This window comes from Podarcis muralis, chromosome 6 (assembly GCF_964188315.1).
Source record: "Podarcis muralis chromosome 6, rPodMur119.hap1.1, whole genome shotgun sequence".
NCBI lineage: Eukaryota > Metazoa > Chordata > Lepidosauria > Squamata > Lacertidae > Podarcis > Podarcis muralis.
Window position 1 is genome coordinate 74,188,560 of NC_135660.1, and position 16,088 is coordinate 74,204,647.

The 16,088-nt window shown below is 43.6% G+C and overlaps 1 protein-coding gene across 1 annotated transcript in view; it reads left to right on the forward strand.

Moving 5' to 3' along the window:
• Positions 1 to 2,915: 2,915 nt before the first annotated feature.
• The window catches only part of CCDC6 (coiled-coil domain containing 6), a 35,855-nt gene continuing 22,682 nt past the window's right edge, over positions 2,916 to 16,088 (forward strand). Inside the window, exon 1 of the mRNA XM_028729346.2 lies at positions 2,916 to 3,405. Within this exon, the coding sequence (XP_028585179.1) occupies positions 3,124 to 3,405 (282 nt within the window). The 5' untranslated portion in view covers positions 2,916 to 3,123. The remainder of the gene's footprint in view (positions 3,406 to 16,088) is intronic.

A 16,088-nucleotide genomic window follows, 5' to 3' on the forward strand; every position in this document is an offset into this window, starting at 1 on the left:
AACAACCATACCTTCCATTTGAATATGGGGGGGGATTGTTTAGACACTTCCCAAGACTGCTCATATATGTGAAATGTACAGTGGGCTGCTTGTGTATGCTATTCCAGCACCTGATTTCTCCTGTTTCTTATTAACTATTCATGTCCTTAAGAAGGAGCAGAAAGGAGTCTCTTCAACAGTCAGCACCCTACTCCCAGGAGACAACACCCAACTGGCTCGCATAAGCCTACCTTCATGTTTCCCCAGGCTTCTTTGAAAGGGCAGGATACAAATTTCACAACTAAAATGTTACATTAATGGCATGATCAGCAATCACAATTGTGTGCATGTTTAAGTTAAATAGCAGCCCAAGTGTTGGGGTGGAATTTTCATAAGTACCACAGTAAGTGGGGAAGAGAGATTTATAAAAGCTCAGTCAGTAGAGCACAAAGGGTTTAATCTCAGGGTCGTGGGTTCAAGCCCCACATTGGGTTAAAGATTCCTGCATTGCATGAGGTTGGACTAGATAATCCTCGTAGGAGCTTCCAACTCTACAATTCTATGATATTCTTCCCTATTCATGATTTCTATAAAAATTGTCCCATTCACTGTATGTAGCAATTAGCATTAGACATTGGTGCCAATTGTAACTTTTTTTTTTTACTGCAAATTGCCATCTCCACAGCTGAAATTTAACTTTTTAAAACCCACATGTTCACTAATAATGCCATTTAGTGGAACACATAGTTAGCCCCTTAATAATATAGTAACTGAAACGAAGCCAACATGATGCTGCAGCAGACACATAGGGCTGCTACAGAAAACAGCAGCCTCATGCCTCTTGCTCATCTTTCTCAAGTAACACTAAGGTCTCTCAACATTCAACAATAATTCATCAGACGGTTGAGTTTCTTTACCCCTCCTGCTCCACTTCACTGGCTGTCATCTGCAGGTTTAGAGAACCTTGCATCACTATTATGTCATATCACACATACAGCATCCCCTTAGATCAGGGGCCAAGCTTTCTAGGTTCATGGTTAAACTGAGATCCAAAAGAATTAAACTGAGCCTTGAAAAGCACATAGAGCTGAAAGAGGAAGTGGGAAAGGGTGTCGCTCTTCCAACTTCCTCCTTCAGCTCTGAACATTTCAAGGGATAAAAACAGCACCCTCACCACCTTACAACTGAGGGTGCAGTGAGTGGGGACTGGGGGTCGGCTGAGAGGTTTCAAGGGCACCAGGAGAAGACCTCAAAGATGCCACTATGCCTATGGGCACCATGTTACCACCCCCTGCCCCAGATATAAGAAGACTGGGGACAATCTAGCTGTAATTTAAGAGTACCACCCGGGGAAAATAAAGTTATTTGCACCATAGCAGAACCCTGTGTGCAGCAACCAAAAGATAAATAAATAGCGGTATGAAAAACAAAAGCCAGTGCTCAAGGAGCTTAGCACTGAACTAAGTGGAAGGAATGCTGCAAGATCTGAGTTTCCACACTGGCTCTTTCATATTACCCACTACCACACCTTCTCTGCAGAACCTTGGCCAAGATAACAACCTTGTTCTCCCTTACATCTAGAAAGGATTGAGATGTTATCAAGTCATAGCATTACAAAACAAATTGAACTTAAGAAAAAACAAGTCCACAATGCTGCTTAGATTTGGTGAATCTAAATTTAGGTCTGGTTACAAGTAAAAAGGCAGGACTCCACATTCATTTACGGACTCATTGTTAAAACTGTGTTAATGGAAGACAATCTTACTCAGCTATGAGTGATCACCAAAGAAGAATAAGCCTTTCAAATGAGCAAATGTAGGCATGCCTAATTCTGCAAAGGCTTGCATTCTACACTGGAAAAGAAGGCATGACTTTCAGGCTACTACAAGACCCCTTTTTAGATGTTTCTTTCATAACCGAATCCTGTTGTAAAACTCAAGCACAGCAGTAGACTAGCAGTGGGCTCTTATGCAAAGTTTACTCAGAAGATTCACTGTGTTCAATGAGGCCATGTGTGCATTTATGTGGGGAAAACCAGAGAACTCATTGAAACATGCCTCCACTGTAAACATGAGCGGAGACTGTGTTGTAGAGAAGGCAGGGCTGAAAGCAAGTTTTGCTGAAGAGTGTATCCCATCCGATATCAATGAAACAAATAACTGCCCTCTGTGGGCAGCCTTGTATAGTAGGGAAGTTTTTAATGTTTGATGTCTTACTGTGTTTTAATTTGTTGGAAGCCACCCAGAATGGCTGGGGTAACCCAGTCAGAAAGGCGGCTTATGTTGTAGTAGTAGTAGTAGTAGTAGTAGTAGTGCATTCATTTTGCCATAGCGGCCTGCAAGTATTCTCCCTCACACGGGACCCCACCCATTTCCACTGCTTACTCTTGACAAAGCAGGCTCTTATGTGTCAAAAGGGCCATCTGAAATAAAACTTGGGTATGTTGCCATGGGCTTTTGCTTTAGTCGTGAGGTAACTTTACAGCCCATAGGTCACGCAACCCGTGGCAGGGCAGTTACCCCGAAGTACCTGCTTGTGCACAAGGCCTTAGAGCGCCTAGCAAGGCAACGCCGCGCACCTTCCCCTCAGAAGCCAGTCCAACCGGGGATGGGTGGTGGTGGGCGACTTACTTTCTCATATATATAACTCGGGCTCCAAGTTCTGGTGGGCCTGAAGGCCGTGCCGCCCGAAGCTCACCTGAGGCAGCAGCGGCGGCGCTGCTTTACCTAGAGACTATTGACGCCGCCTTTCTTTTTTTGGCGTGCAGATTGCGGTTCCGCCCAGGGAGGCGTCGGCGTCGGCGCTGTCTCCGCCCAGGCAGCCATGGAAATTGGCTGTATCCGTTGCAGTATCCCTAGGCCGCGGCCGGCGTCGCTGTGGGCCCGCCGGGGGAAGCGGGCAGCTCCCTTCTTGGAGCCGAGCGAGAGCGGCTTATTCGGCGCGGACGGAGCGTGCGCCAGCCTCTCGTCGCTTGCTCGGCCCAGGCGGTGAGCTTCGGCCGCCGACCCCGCCTCCGTGCCTCGCAGCAGCAGCAGCAGCACAGCCTCGGCAGCCGCAGCTGCCCGAGAGGCGGGCAGACGAGCAGGAAGGCGCGCTGAGGTGTGTGCAACAGCAGCAGGAGCCGCCGCCTCCCCAGGGCCGGGCATGGCCGACAGTGCCAGCGAGAGCGACACGGACGGCGCGGGGGGCAGCGGCGGCGGTCCGGGGGTGTCTCTGCCCGGCTGCCCGGCGGGGCCTGGCTCCTCGGGGGGCAGCAAAGCGGGCGGCATCGTGATCTCGCCGTTCCGGCTGGAGGAGCTGACGAACCGCCTGGCGTCGCTGCAGCAGGAGAACAAGGTGCTCAAGATCGAGCTGGAGACCTACAAGCTCAAGTGCAAAGCGCTGCAGGAGGAGAACCGCGACCTACGCAAGGCCAGCGTCACCATCGTGAGTGCGGGAGGGCCGGGCAGGGCGTTACGGGAGCAAGCGGGGCTCGACCCCCTTGGCCTTCCCCCCACGCGAGGCACCCTCGCTCCGTCCTCAGCGAGGCCCGCCGCTCGCCTCTTCACCTGGGAGTTGGTGGAGGGGAGGCTCCGGCCGGGCCCGCCTCAGGTGGGGCTTGGGAGGGCCTCGCCTTGGGAGGGCTCCGGGTGGTAGCGGGAGAAGGTGGAGGCCCAGCTGGGAGGGCTTTCCCGCGCCTCCGTCCCCTTTTCTCGCCTGCGCGCTTTTCCCCACGCGCGAGCTGCTGCTTTTCGCCCTGGCAGACAGCGCCTACTCCAAAGTAGGTCCTGCCGAGTTGAGTGCGCGCAGGATTGCATCTCCGAATCTGAGCCGGGCCTTCTCGGTATTGGGTCCTGGGCAGCAGCCACGCCAATGGGCCCCTGGTGGCAGCCGACTTTATTTTCGTTTTGCTCGCCACATGTTTTGGAGAGGGAATGGGCTCCCTTCTTCTCTGCTCCGCCTGCTGCCGCCATGCACGTCTATTGCACACAGTTGTTGTTGTGTCGTCGCCGCCGCCGCCTTCTGTTGGAATGGCTGGGTTGTGATTTTTTGTATTCGCACCTGAGCGGAAGGATGGCGTTGGAGATGGTGGCTGCCCGAAGCGTGGTTCGGAATGAACAGGGTGCCCATGTAAATTGCAGCGTTAGAATCTCAGATACATAAGCTAAGTGCCAAAAGGCTCCTTAAACCAGGGTTGCCATCACCAAAATGGATAGCCCTAGTTGCCGTTTTGGGGCCAGGTAGTCCTAAAACCAAATTTCTCAATATGTCTTTTTGGTTGCTGAAATTCATTCTGATTGTGCAGATAAAATATAACGGGTAGAACTTGTGTGTGAAAAGAGTCAAGATCCAATGATTCCCAGGCATGCAGCTCCAGATGATGGAGACATCAAAATGCACCTGACGAATTTCAAATGCTGGCAAGTTGGTGAGAGCAATGAAAAGCAAGCAAGGCATTATGTGTGGGTACAGCGAGGAATAGAAGTGTGGAGCTAGATGAATGGTGGACTTCAGATATTGCACACCTTTATACATGATCTTTCTATAGTTTTTATAAATTGCTTTTCTGTGCTTTGGGCTAGATGCCCATTGGGCTAGATGTCCATTCTATTATTCTATTCTGTACCCCACTTTTTTCTTCCAAGAAGCTCTAAGTGGTATACAAGTAACTCCCATTTGCACAGGCGTTGTGTTCTAGGTCATTGGCATGTCAGTGGTCACACATAAACCCATTCTGCCCCCCTCCAGGCCTGAAAGCTGCATGTATGTTGGCCATCAGTTGGACATGTGCAAAATGGTCGCCACCTGTACATGGTTCTCTCACCCCAATCCCCACAACAACCCTGTGAGGTAGATTAGAGTGAGAGGCAGTGAGTGAGTAGCCCAATGCCACCCGGTGAGCTTCATGGCCACAGTGGGGATTTGAACCCTGGTCTTCTGGGTCCCAGTCTGACATTCTAACCACTCATCCACAGTGGCTCATTTTATATAGCAAAGCCAGGTCTAGGGTGACTCAGAAAAACAGGGCATAGAGCAGTCACAAAACATACCAGTGGGATCAAGTTTTATTCTTTATTCTCTCTCGGATCACTGAATGGTTGCCATTGACTTGTAATATGGGGGAAAATAAAATGTTGCACTGAGAGGAAAGCCATGGCAAAAAAAGGTGCCATATGGTACTGCATAGGTCTGCTATGTACTTACATTCTGTGGCAGAATTGCTGGAACCACCTTCATTGGTTTTGTGTGAGGTTGCAGTCAAAAGTCTAGTTACTGTGTTGCCAAAGCCCTGTTCAAACCTAACATTTGAATGCTTCCATTGAGTCACATCAGTCCTGTTATTGCTGCGCAAATGGTTCATTGGATCCAACAATGACATTACATTGGGGCAATGCTAGATATGGTTTTCCTTTCTCTAATTAAAGAGAATCAAACCTATTTGTGTGGGACCAAATATATAATGTCTAAATCAGAATGGGCACTTTCAGAGATTTGAAGTAGGATTGCCTGTCTAAAATGGCTTTGGTTCTTGGAAAGAAATTCATCAGTCTTAGCAAAATTCCATGGTTTATGGTAGATTCAGGATTACAGCCTCTGTAAGCAGAGTTGCTTCAGAGATCATGAAAATTAGCCATAGCCTTTCTTTTGAAATTTGACTTTGTATGTAGTTTGTACGGTGTGCCAAGGTGAAAACTGTACTTGAGTGCCTTCAGGTGACATCCAACGGGATTTTAGTTGTCCAAAATAGTTTGACAAATAGGCTGCTATGATGTTTATTTTACATTTCTAAGCACAGTCCTGATGAAGACGCATGGGAGCTGACACAACACAAGTACTGGTGCAAGGCTGGGCTTTTAATATGCAGGGCTTCAATAATGAATATTAGGTACTGTGGCAAAATACACTAGCTTAGTTTTGTGAGCATCTATAAGTCAAGCCAAATATATACTGAACACAATATTTGTTGTCTATTGTAGACACAAGCTGTTCACAAACATATTGTGTGACATTGACAATAGTGGTATGTTCTAAGGGACCAGACTACATAGGGGAACCAGTTATGTAGCAGAACTGGTCTAGTTCATTGTGGAATGGACATTCCTAGGCAATCACTGACTTTCATCAGCTAGGTAAAATACTATCTCTTTAGTTGAAGTTGCTGATTAGTTTGCTTTATTCAGTTCTTAAGTTTGAATACTTATTTGAGAACTGACTATCATACTGGAACATTTCACTCATTTTGAATCTATTCTGATACTAGAAAACCTTTCACTTAAGGGTTTACTCTAAAGCATAGTAATAGCATTCTCCATGGCTCTGAAATTTTGAAAACTTGGTGTTTGTCTTTTTGGCATCCAGCTTATCCTATAAATCAAGAGGCAAACTTGTGGAATCTATAGAGGTTTGGCTTCCTGTGTATTTCTTGGAGAATAGTGACCAAACCGTTAGGAAGGAGTCCCTGGTGCATCCTAGAACTAGACACGATACTCTTTGAACAAATGAAGATTCTTCTTTGATGCCAGTAAAATGAACAAATGATTTTTTGCTCCCTAGTAGTGTAATTCTAACAAGAATGAGTCTGACAGGGATACCTCTCCCCAGCAAGCTCCCTATATCAGGATGTAATCTCCTGCCATAGGGAACCTGTGTAGCTGCTCTCTGCTTATCTGGTAGGCTCCCCCAAAGTCTGGGTGAAATTTTGTTTACAAAGTGCTGTGAAAGTGACCACATTTAATGGATTTAATGAAAGCTTATTTGTCTGGATAGCCCTTTCAAAATAAATGTTAACAGCTTGATAAGTGTCTTGATAAGTATCTTGATGATGAAACGCATTAACAGGATGCTGAATTAAATTTCCTTTTTTACTAACAGAGAAAGTCTTCCAATCTATGACTTCTCAAGTTTGATATTAACTGGTGTGTTCATTCAAATAGTATGTTTAATGAGGCTTGATTGGGTCACCTGATCTGGATTCACATGGGGAAAAAGTGTAATAAGCAAGTGATAAAGATTCATTTCTTCACTTGTTTTTATCATGATGAAACAAGCCTCTTTATAAGTTGTGGATATACTTGGGATAATTTAAAGTTCAGTATTGGTACATACTATGTTAGGAGGCAGAAATCTCTGGGGGAAATGCCAAAATTATTTGCAATGTGACTAGAGGAGCTTATTGATGCTGATTTCAGTGAATGGCCTCAGATGCAAATCTTCACATTAAAGATGTGTACTTTATGTAAACTAAAGCCTTAGATGTGTGCAAGTTCAAAGGGGTTATCTTGATAATAAACAATTACAATTGGCAATACTTTCTTTAAGAGTCTAAATATTGCATTGACCAGAGGTTTATATATAAATGCTTTTATATGCAATACAGAAGTACAGATAGTTCTGAAAAGCTTACTGAAGAATATAGAAGGGTACAGCATTTCTATAGCAAGTTGTTGGCAGTCGGCCTTTTAATAGCTTTCAAAAATATCTGTAAAATGAACACTTAAATAGTTTTTGATTGTCATTGCAGGGGCAGTTTAGATACTGAAAATCAAGCTAGATACATAATGGGCAACATGAAAAGTACTGTTAAATCAGTTGTGCGTCACAACTGAAGTGTTAATGTGCAAGCAGTAAAGGATTGGGTGAATGCATAAAAAAGAATAGGATGTTAATATGAGAACCTCTTTATACCATTTTTTGCTGTCACTACCGTTGGGGCTTAGAGATGCTTCCCCTTTCAGTACAGCCTTTTTCTGTTTGTTTTTGGTGTTTTAAGATTTCAGGCAATGTTTTAAAAACGTAGCTGTGTATAGTTCACATTTCTTTTTGCTGTAAGATTTGAACATATTTATGAAACCAGTGGAATTTATTTGTTAATGTGAAAAGAACTGAAACTGTTTTTAATGTTTGTTAAGCAGAAACGAATATTTCACTAACTTTTAGTGCTAAAGACGGCTTCCACTATTAAGTATTCAGATGTATCCAGTCATGTAGAGAAGAATAGTTTTTTAAAAAAATAATATTTGAAATTTGTTAATAGAAGAGAGTTGCCCAAACTTCTGAAAGCTGAGGCAGTCCCCCTTATCCCACAATTAAAACTGACGGCATTTTTCTCTTGTTTACATAACTAAAAACAAAGCTCTTTGGGTGTGTAAGAACTATCTGCCCTCAGAGGAGCTTTACCCCTGTGTTTCTGAGTTGCTGTTCTCAGTGTGCCTCCTCTGAGGGTAGTTCTGCTGCATCTCTCTCTGTGGGGTGATTTAATGATCAAATTGCATCAAATGCTGAGGCTGCTTGGGAGGCTCTAAGGACAAACAGTGGATCTTACTGACATGCAGGTGGCAGTCTCCTCTGCAGGTGGATCCTTTTTGCTTGTGAGAGGTTACTTTTGATTGCATCTTAGCTGTTCTCTTGCGGCTCACTGGTGTGCCCAAATAGCAGAAATTTATGGGGGTAGCTGTGCTGGATTTAGGAGGGGGGCTTGAATTTAGGATGGGTACACATTACCTCTAGTGCTTGTATACTGTAGGATAGGTAGATCAGAATCCGTTGTTGTTGTTAGTTCACCTTCTCCGCTCTGCCTGGATGAGTAGCATGTCATTGTGCATTGGATTCCAAGGATGATACCATCAATATAAAGTGGGAAATTTTGTTGCATGTATCAAGTGTTGGAGCCCAAGTTAGAAATTATTATTTATTTGTGTGATGTGTTAACAGTGTACTTAGTTTTTTTTTAAATCCAAAGATGCCTTAAAATTTATAGTGTATTGATCTGTTTCTTACTGGAAATAGAAATCGTGGCCACAGCAAAGAACCACTCATCCATACTTGTTTCTTGAATTGCACCTTCTCAAAACACATTCCTCCACCCTCACACCAATTCTACATGGCAAACCTGTTTTAAAGGGGAAGTTTTAAAAAGAAGCTTGTGCTGTGGCAATGCGGGTGAGGTAACTATCTAATCACTTTTTTAAAGAAAACCCAAGTTAGTACAAGCATTTGGGTGTGCCGCAGTAGTTCTTTGGACTTCAGCCCATTTGTGTCATTTTTTTTGGATTATTTAATATTGATATGGAATAAGATTTCCCTTAAAGTTACTGGTGTGTCCCCCCCATGATATGTTGACATAGCTTTATACACATAAACATAGTATTAAACAAAGACAATTTCAACTTACTCTGCAGAGAGAGGAGTGACTACGCCAACTTTTGCTGGGCAAGTGGGGTGTGTGAGTACCCAGTGATGCACCTTTAATTATTTTTATTTAATTGTCAATCTATTCTGTACATCCTAGGGACCCAAAATTCACTTACTATCTAGCACTTCCACAGTGTTCCTTTATAATAGGAAGCAAAATTCTGCACAAGGTCCTTTCTACCTTTTGGGGGGATTGTCACATCTATTTATGCAGATTTCTGGTGATGAGTCAATAAAAGTACGGAAGGATCCTGCAGGTGAGATACCCAGAACTAGGACAGTACTGTTGATACAGACTGGACAAAGAGTTGTAAAATGTCTTTGCGGTCAGAGGTGCCCAGTACAGCAATGGAAAATAATTTAAAATGGCAAGTCCTGGCAAGAAGTTGGAATATTTGCTTAGTTTTTGGTTTGTGTTAATGATGACAACTCAGACCTTAAAGCAAAGCGGTTATTAAACTAGGTTCTTGGTGGAAATCAATAATATGGCATTCTTTCGTTCTCATGTTTAGTTTCATTTTCTTTATTACTATTTTCTTTAGACTCCCTGATTAGATTTCTTATGCAGAATGTTAGTCTTGATCCTCCTAATAAGTGTTACAATAAGATGCTTACCGTTCTAGGTTTTCTGCTTCCTGAGAAAGGAGGCCTATGGTTGTCTCTTGAGAGTGTGGCAGAAGAGATGGATATGAATGTTAAGGCACTCCATCTTTTTCTTAGTAATGAAACTGGCAACTCTTTGGGCAACTCATCCTAAGTACACTCCGTGATGAAATTGTTAAATGTTTTTGGTTTTGCATGTTCCGGTGAAACAGCCAAAGCTGGGCATAGCCATTTCTAGCTGCAGAAGAGATTTGAGACTCTGGTGACAAGTTGGAATCCTGGAGTACTCTCAGACTATGAATCTGTTCCTTCAACCCCTCGCAGAAGAGTTTGCTCCCCTAATTCCTGGACTTGGGAGGCATCCACCCACAGAACCTCCATCTTGTCAGCTTTCAGCCTGTTTAATTGGCCCCTATCCAGCCCATTACTGCTTCCAGACACAAGTTCAGCACCTGCATAGCACCTCCAGATTGAGATAAAATGGAGAGATAAAAGAGTGCCAGAAGCATAAAGATTCTGTGCTCCCAACTCCACATATGATGGCACCCAACTATTTCCTATAGATGTTGGATAACATATAAAACAGAATGGATCCTTGTGAAGACCCCAAGCTGAAAAGCTATGGAGCCAAGTAACTTTCTCTAGTTGCTCTGAAATAATAGCAACTTTCGGCAAATTGAGGGACGTAGTTAAATCTTTTTTCCTCTCTTCATTGACATTTTCCTCTTCTCCTTCTCTCTCTTTGTTGTTGTTGTTGTTGCTCATTCAAATTTGTCCTGTTAGACAAAAAAAGCAAAGGTAGCCTTCTTTCTGTTTCATGATACTGTATTGCTGACTGCACGGCATTATTTGCTGACTGCACGGCATTATTTTAATAATTGTATACTCCATCCATAGAGCAAAACAGAGTGGAATTTCAGAAAGAACCTGGAAGAATGCCAAAGTGTAAGGGGTGGGAGTGACTCAACAGAACAGTTAAACAAATATGGTAATTTGTAACTGTGTTCTTATTTATACTTCCCACATGTAGTGGAACTATAACTGCTCTCTGCTTGCTGCTAGACACAGGACAGAAATGTTAATTATTAAAGTTGATGAATATCTTGCAGGTTAAGAGTGAAGATTGTGCATATCTTACCTGTAGTTATGCATATTCTATAGCCTTCTAAGTTGAATTGAAACTTGCTTCTTTTCTCTGGGAAACTGAAAAGAACAGCCATGCTTGGGCTATGTTAGGCAAGGCAAAAGGTATGTGGCAAAGTTCAAATTATCCAGTTAATTAAAAGTGTCAGTATAGTCAAGTCACAAAAGGAAAGAGTCTTTAATAAAATGGAACCATTTATATATATGAAGAGATCACCGCAGGAAGGGAGACATGAGAGTGAAATGAAAATATTCCAAGGCTACACTCCAAAGAGTCTATTTAGTTGCACCACAGGGCTTCTGTGTTTTTCTCCATCTCCGTTGGCTGCCAGTCCATTACTCGGACCAAATCAAAGCTTTGGTATTAACCTTAAAGTCCTGAACAGCTTTAGGCCAAGTTACCTGAAGGATTGTTTCCTCTTAGACATAAGTTTCTGGATCCTAAGATCATCTTCAGAGACCCTTCTCTTGGTGCCAGCACCAGATCAGATTCTGTGGCAATGGTAGCTACCCAGGAGGGACATTTTTTGGTGGTTTTGGAATGCCTTTCCTAGAGATGTGTGCCTGTTACCCACATCATGGTTGTTTTGCCATGCTTTTTAAGTACCGTATTTTTCGCCCTATAGGACGCACCGGCCCATAGGACGCACCTAATTTTTTTTGGGGGGGGGGAATAAAGAAAAAAAATTATTCCCCCCCAGCCGCGGGGGAAGCACGAGCTTTTAAAAACGCACCTACCGTAGTTTTTAGAGGAGAAAAGGATATTTGCCCGAAGCGCGGGGCGCTCTGCTTCAGCGCACCCCGCGCTCCGGGCGGCAAGCTGGAACTCCTGCGGGCTCCCCAGGCTTGCTGATAGCTTCCTGAAGCCTGGAGAGCGAGAGGGGTCGGTGCGCACCAACCCGTCTCACTCTCCAAGCTTCAGTGAAAGCCTGCATTCACCCCATAGGACGCACACAGATTTCCCCTTCATTTTTGGAGGGGGAAAAGTGCGTCCTATAGGGCGAAAAATACGGTATTTAGAATCTTCTGGTGCTTTTTAATGCTGTTTTTATATAGTTGCAAATTGTGGCTATATTTTTTATTGTGATTATATGTTTTGCCTTGTATTAATTTTTGTATGGCTTTTAAATTTTCTTGTTCACCACCCAGAGAATTATTGGATGAGTAATTGAGCTGTGGTGCACTTGTGAAACCAGGCTGGGCACACAGGGTTACTAAACCTGTGAACCTGATTTTTTTTCTTTCCAAACCAGGAGCAATGGCTAATTATGGTTTATCCAAACAAGCCAGGATCAGAAATGGTGGTTTGATCTTGGCTTGTTTGGACAAACCATAGCAAAAGCTAATCAGACTTTAACCTCTTTAAAATGGAACCAGATGCTTCCCATGTTTTTCTCGCCACCATGCTAAAGAATGAGAAGGGAGTGCACAAGCACACGGCTCATTCATACAGAACTATGATTTAGTGCTGTGTTGAAAGGCAACCTTATATAATTCACAGTTTGTAAAAATTAAATGCAGGCAGGCAGCATTGAAAAGCAAGGCAAATGCGCCTACAAAGCTAGTACAGTGGTGCCTCGCAAGACGAAATTAATCCGTTCCGCGAGTCTCTTCGTCTTGCGGTTTTTTCGTCTTGCGAAGCACGGCGGCTTAGCGGCTTTAAGAAAAAGGAAACAAACTCGCAAGAACTCGCAAGATGTTTCGTCTTGCAAAGCAAGCCCATAGGGAAATTTGTCTTGCGGAACGACTCAAAAAACGGAAAACCCTTTCGTCTAGCGGGTTTTCGTCTTGCGAGGCTTTCGTCTTGCGGGGCACCACTGTAAGGGAAACCAGTGTTACGCCAACAGATTGAGCTTCATTGAAGGCTTCAAATCAGTATGAATTTCTTCCATTGGAAAAATACAAGGTAATAAATACATCACATGATTTGGATTTAGACATCAGACACCCAAAATGAAGCATTGTGAAAAGGAAATGATAGATACTACTTTTGCAACTTCACAGACAATTTTTTCTAAGCACAGTGTTCAAAGTTTATTCCGATGGATAGCATGACCAATATGCTAGAATCAAGTTGCAAGTTTCTCCAACTTGTTTGCACACCCTATTTTTCTGTATTTTGTAATACAAATTAGCTCCAGTTTCAACCAGTGGGTGCCAGCTGTTCTGCCAAACCTGCTGCTTCAAGTATGAGTGTGCACTATTCTAGAGCACACTTGGGTCATCTACGGTTCCATGCACCAGTGTAGTTTTTTCTGTACACTACTGAAGCAAGGAGCTCTGAGCAGTACAGTGAAGGAGAGGTAACCTCTGTTGGTTGCCTAACTACCGTATATAGGACGCACTTTTTCCCCTTCAAAGATGAAGGGGAAATGTGTGTGCGTCCTATAGAGCGAAGAAGCCATAGCCCCGCGACCCTCTCCCAGCTGGAGAAGTGACGCGTGACTATGGCAGCAGCCTCTCTGCTGCTCCCTGACCTGCTCTTTGCGGCTGGTGGTGGGCTTCCCCCCGCCAGCCCCAAAGAGCAGGTCGAAAGGAACCTGAAGCCTGGAGAGCGAGAGGGGTCAGTGCGCACCTACCCCTCTCGCTCTCCAGGCTTCCAAGGTAGCCGCCTGAACGCACCTTAAACGCACCTTGTTTTAGAGCGGGAAAACAAGAGGGGGGAAATTCTCCCACTCTCTGTGCAGCGCCTCCTGCCGCTTCACTGAAGGGGCGCTGGGCAGAGAGCAGAAGAAATTTTTTCCCTTGTTCTCCCCCCTCTAAAACAAGGTGCGTCCTATTGTCCGGTGCGTCCTATGGTGCGAAAAATACGGTATACCACACAGCCAGTCACACAGGTCCTCTTTTTCTTTTCTAAGCACGCTACAACTCCTCTTCCGTTTTCCATTTGTGTCACTGTTCTGCATTATAAAGGCATGATTTTCTCCAAAAAGCACTACTTTCTTCATCTTGTTTTTCCAGTTGTGCATGTTTTATACTTCCTTAAGAAGCTTAGTATAGTCAATATTTATAGGACCAGCTCCTTATAAGAGGAAAGAGTGTTGAAAGCTCATGGTACATTGTACTGATCTGCTTATTTACAAATGTGCACATACAAATGGATAAAACACACAAACATACTCAGTTAGAGTCACAGTTGCTGCCCCCCTTTGCCTCTCTAGAATTATCGCAATCATCCAGCCAGCCAGCTCTAGGCTGCTTCTGTTCTGCAAACTTTGTGAAAAGAAGAAGAAAACAATTGTGCCAAACTAAAACTGGATTGAGTTCTCACCAGAGCAGTATGAGTCACATCAATGCCTGGAACAACCTAATGATCCATTAATGCCATGTTCAAAGCTCACCAAGCACAGGGTGGATGTCATAGTAGGCCAGCAAACTTTACAACCCAGTAATAATTTTTGAAACCGCATTTTATATTCCCACTGCCACAAGACACACACAGGCTATAATCTGAAAACGAAAAACTGCAGTTAGGTGAATATGGAAGCGGCTCCTTCCGTTCTCCCCCTTGGCATCTGTGCCAAGCACCATAGTCTGATAGATTTGTGTGTAGCATTAATTGGGATTTTAAAAATTGCTCCATTCCAAAGCCTGAGGTCTGATTTAAAACAAGATTAAAATATTGTAAACCTACATACATCTGCAGCTGAAATCTTAACACCCCCTCCAAAAAGAGCCAGCTGAAAAGCTAGTTTTATAGTCTCTATAAAATAATTTCTATGATATTGGTGATTATTTGATTTTGTTTTAAATTCTTTTTTAGCTGTATCTTGCATGGTACAATAAATGTGGATTTGGAGGGCATTTTCTGCTTTTGTCTCCTCAGTGGTTCCCATTTTGCATATTGAGATTGAGGAGAGAACTGATATCCGAAACCATTTTATCGTTTTCATCTCGAAATGGTAATGTGTCATATGTGTCAGTAAACAAGTCTTCTCTTTTTTTAAAAAAAAAAAAAGCAACATGGCGCCAGTGGCAGGCAAAGCTTCATTGCTTTTCTACTGCCTCAGGCCAAGTAGCATTGCAAATTATGTTTGGCGGTTTAGTAAACCAGTCCAATTGAAGTTTGTATGAAACTGTAGGTAGAGACATTTTTTATTAATGTATTTTGTTAGGTTTTTAAAAATTGGTTTTTTACAAAATAACAAAAGCCAGCAAGGGAGAAAAACATGAGTTGGGAGGATGGTGTCTAGATCAATAGCAAAATATCCATGAGTGGCTGCCTGTCCATAACCATGTGGGTAAGGGTGTAAAAGTAATAAGTTCAGTTTATACGTTGAATTCTGTAAGGCAAAGTGGCTAACCTGGGGCATTCACATTTTATTGGACCATAATCCCAGTCATCCCTGACTACTGGCTACAGTTTTTAAGCATAAGAAACAGATTGTTTCATTAACATAATGATAACAGTTGCACAATTATAAGACCGAAGTAATCATGGGTTGTGAATTACCAGTGGCAACAACAATGGATCTCATAAGCCTTGACTGAGCAGCCAATGCACACTCACCACCACATGGGTAGTGCCCACAAAATGGTTACATGAAGCATATAATTGCTGTTATTTTATGCAGTTGTGTCAACCACAATGATGGCATCTGCCTCTTGGTGTCATCTGTGGTGAGCCCTACCACTTCCGAGCCTGCCTTTCTTGACATCCCTAGCAGGCTATCTAGACTCAGTCTGTGGTTTGATTGACTATAGTCCTAGGTCTGCTAGGAAGATAATGTCTTTTGCAATGTTCACACCCTCATGGGTTGTTGAGCTTCTATCTGCTGTGTATTTTGGAAAGTGGTTTGTCTGTCCATCTGTCCTCTATAGGTTTGACTATCTCTTGAGATATCACTGTCAGACTTGGCAGAATGGTTCCCAAGGTTGGGGCAGTGGTCTTCGTTGTCATTTGGATGCCGGACAGCATTTTGAATCAAGATGGGAGTCTGCAACCACACTTTGGCATGGCTGTTCCCATTTTCTGGGCTAGGTTCAGCTGCCTCCTGTGAGATACTGTTGCCAAACTTGGCACAAAATTTCCTGAAGTGAAGATGGGGGACTTTTCTGCCATTTGGGCACTGAGCACCACTTTGAATCAAGATGAGAGAACAAAACATTGCTTTGACGTGACTTCACCCGATTTTTGGCATGATGAGTCCAAACTCACAAATTACATTATCCATTTTAAAATCACAATCTTT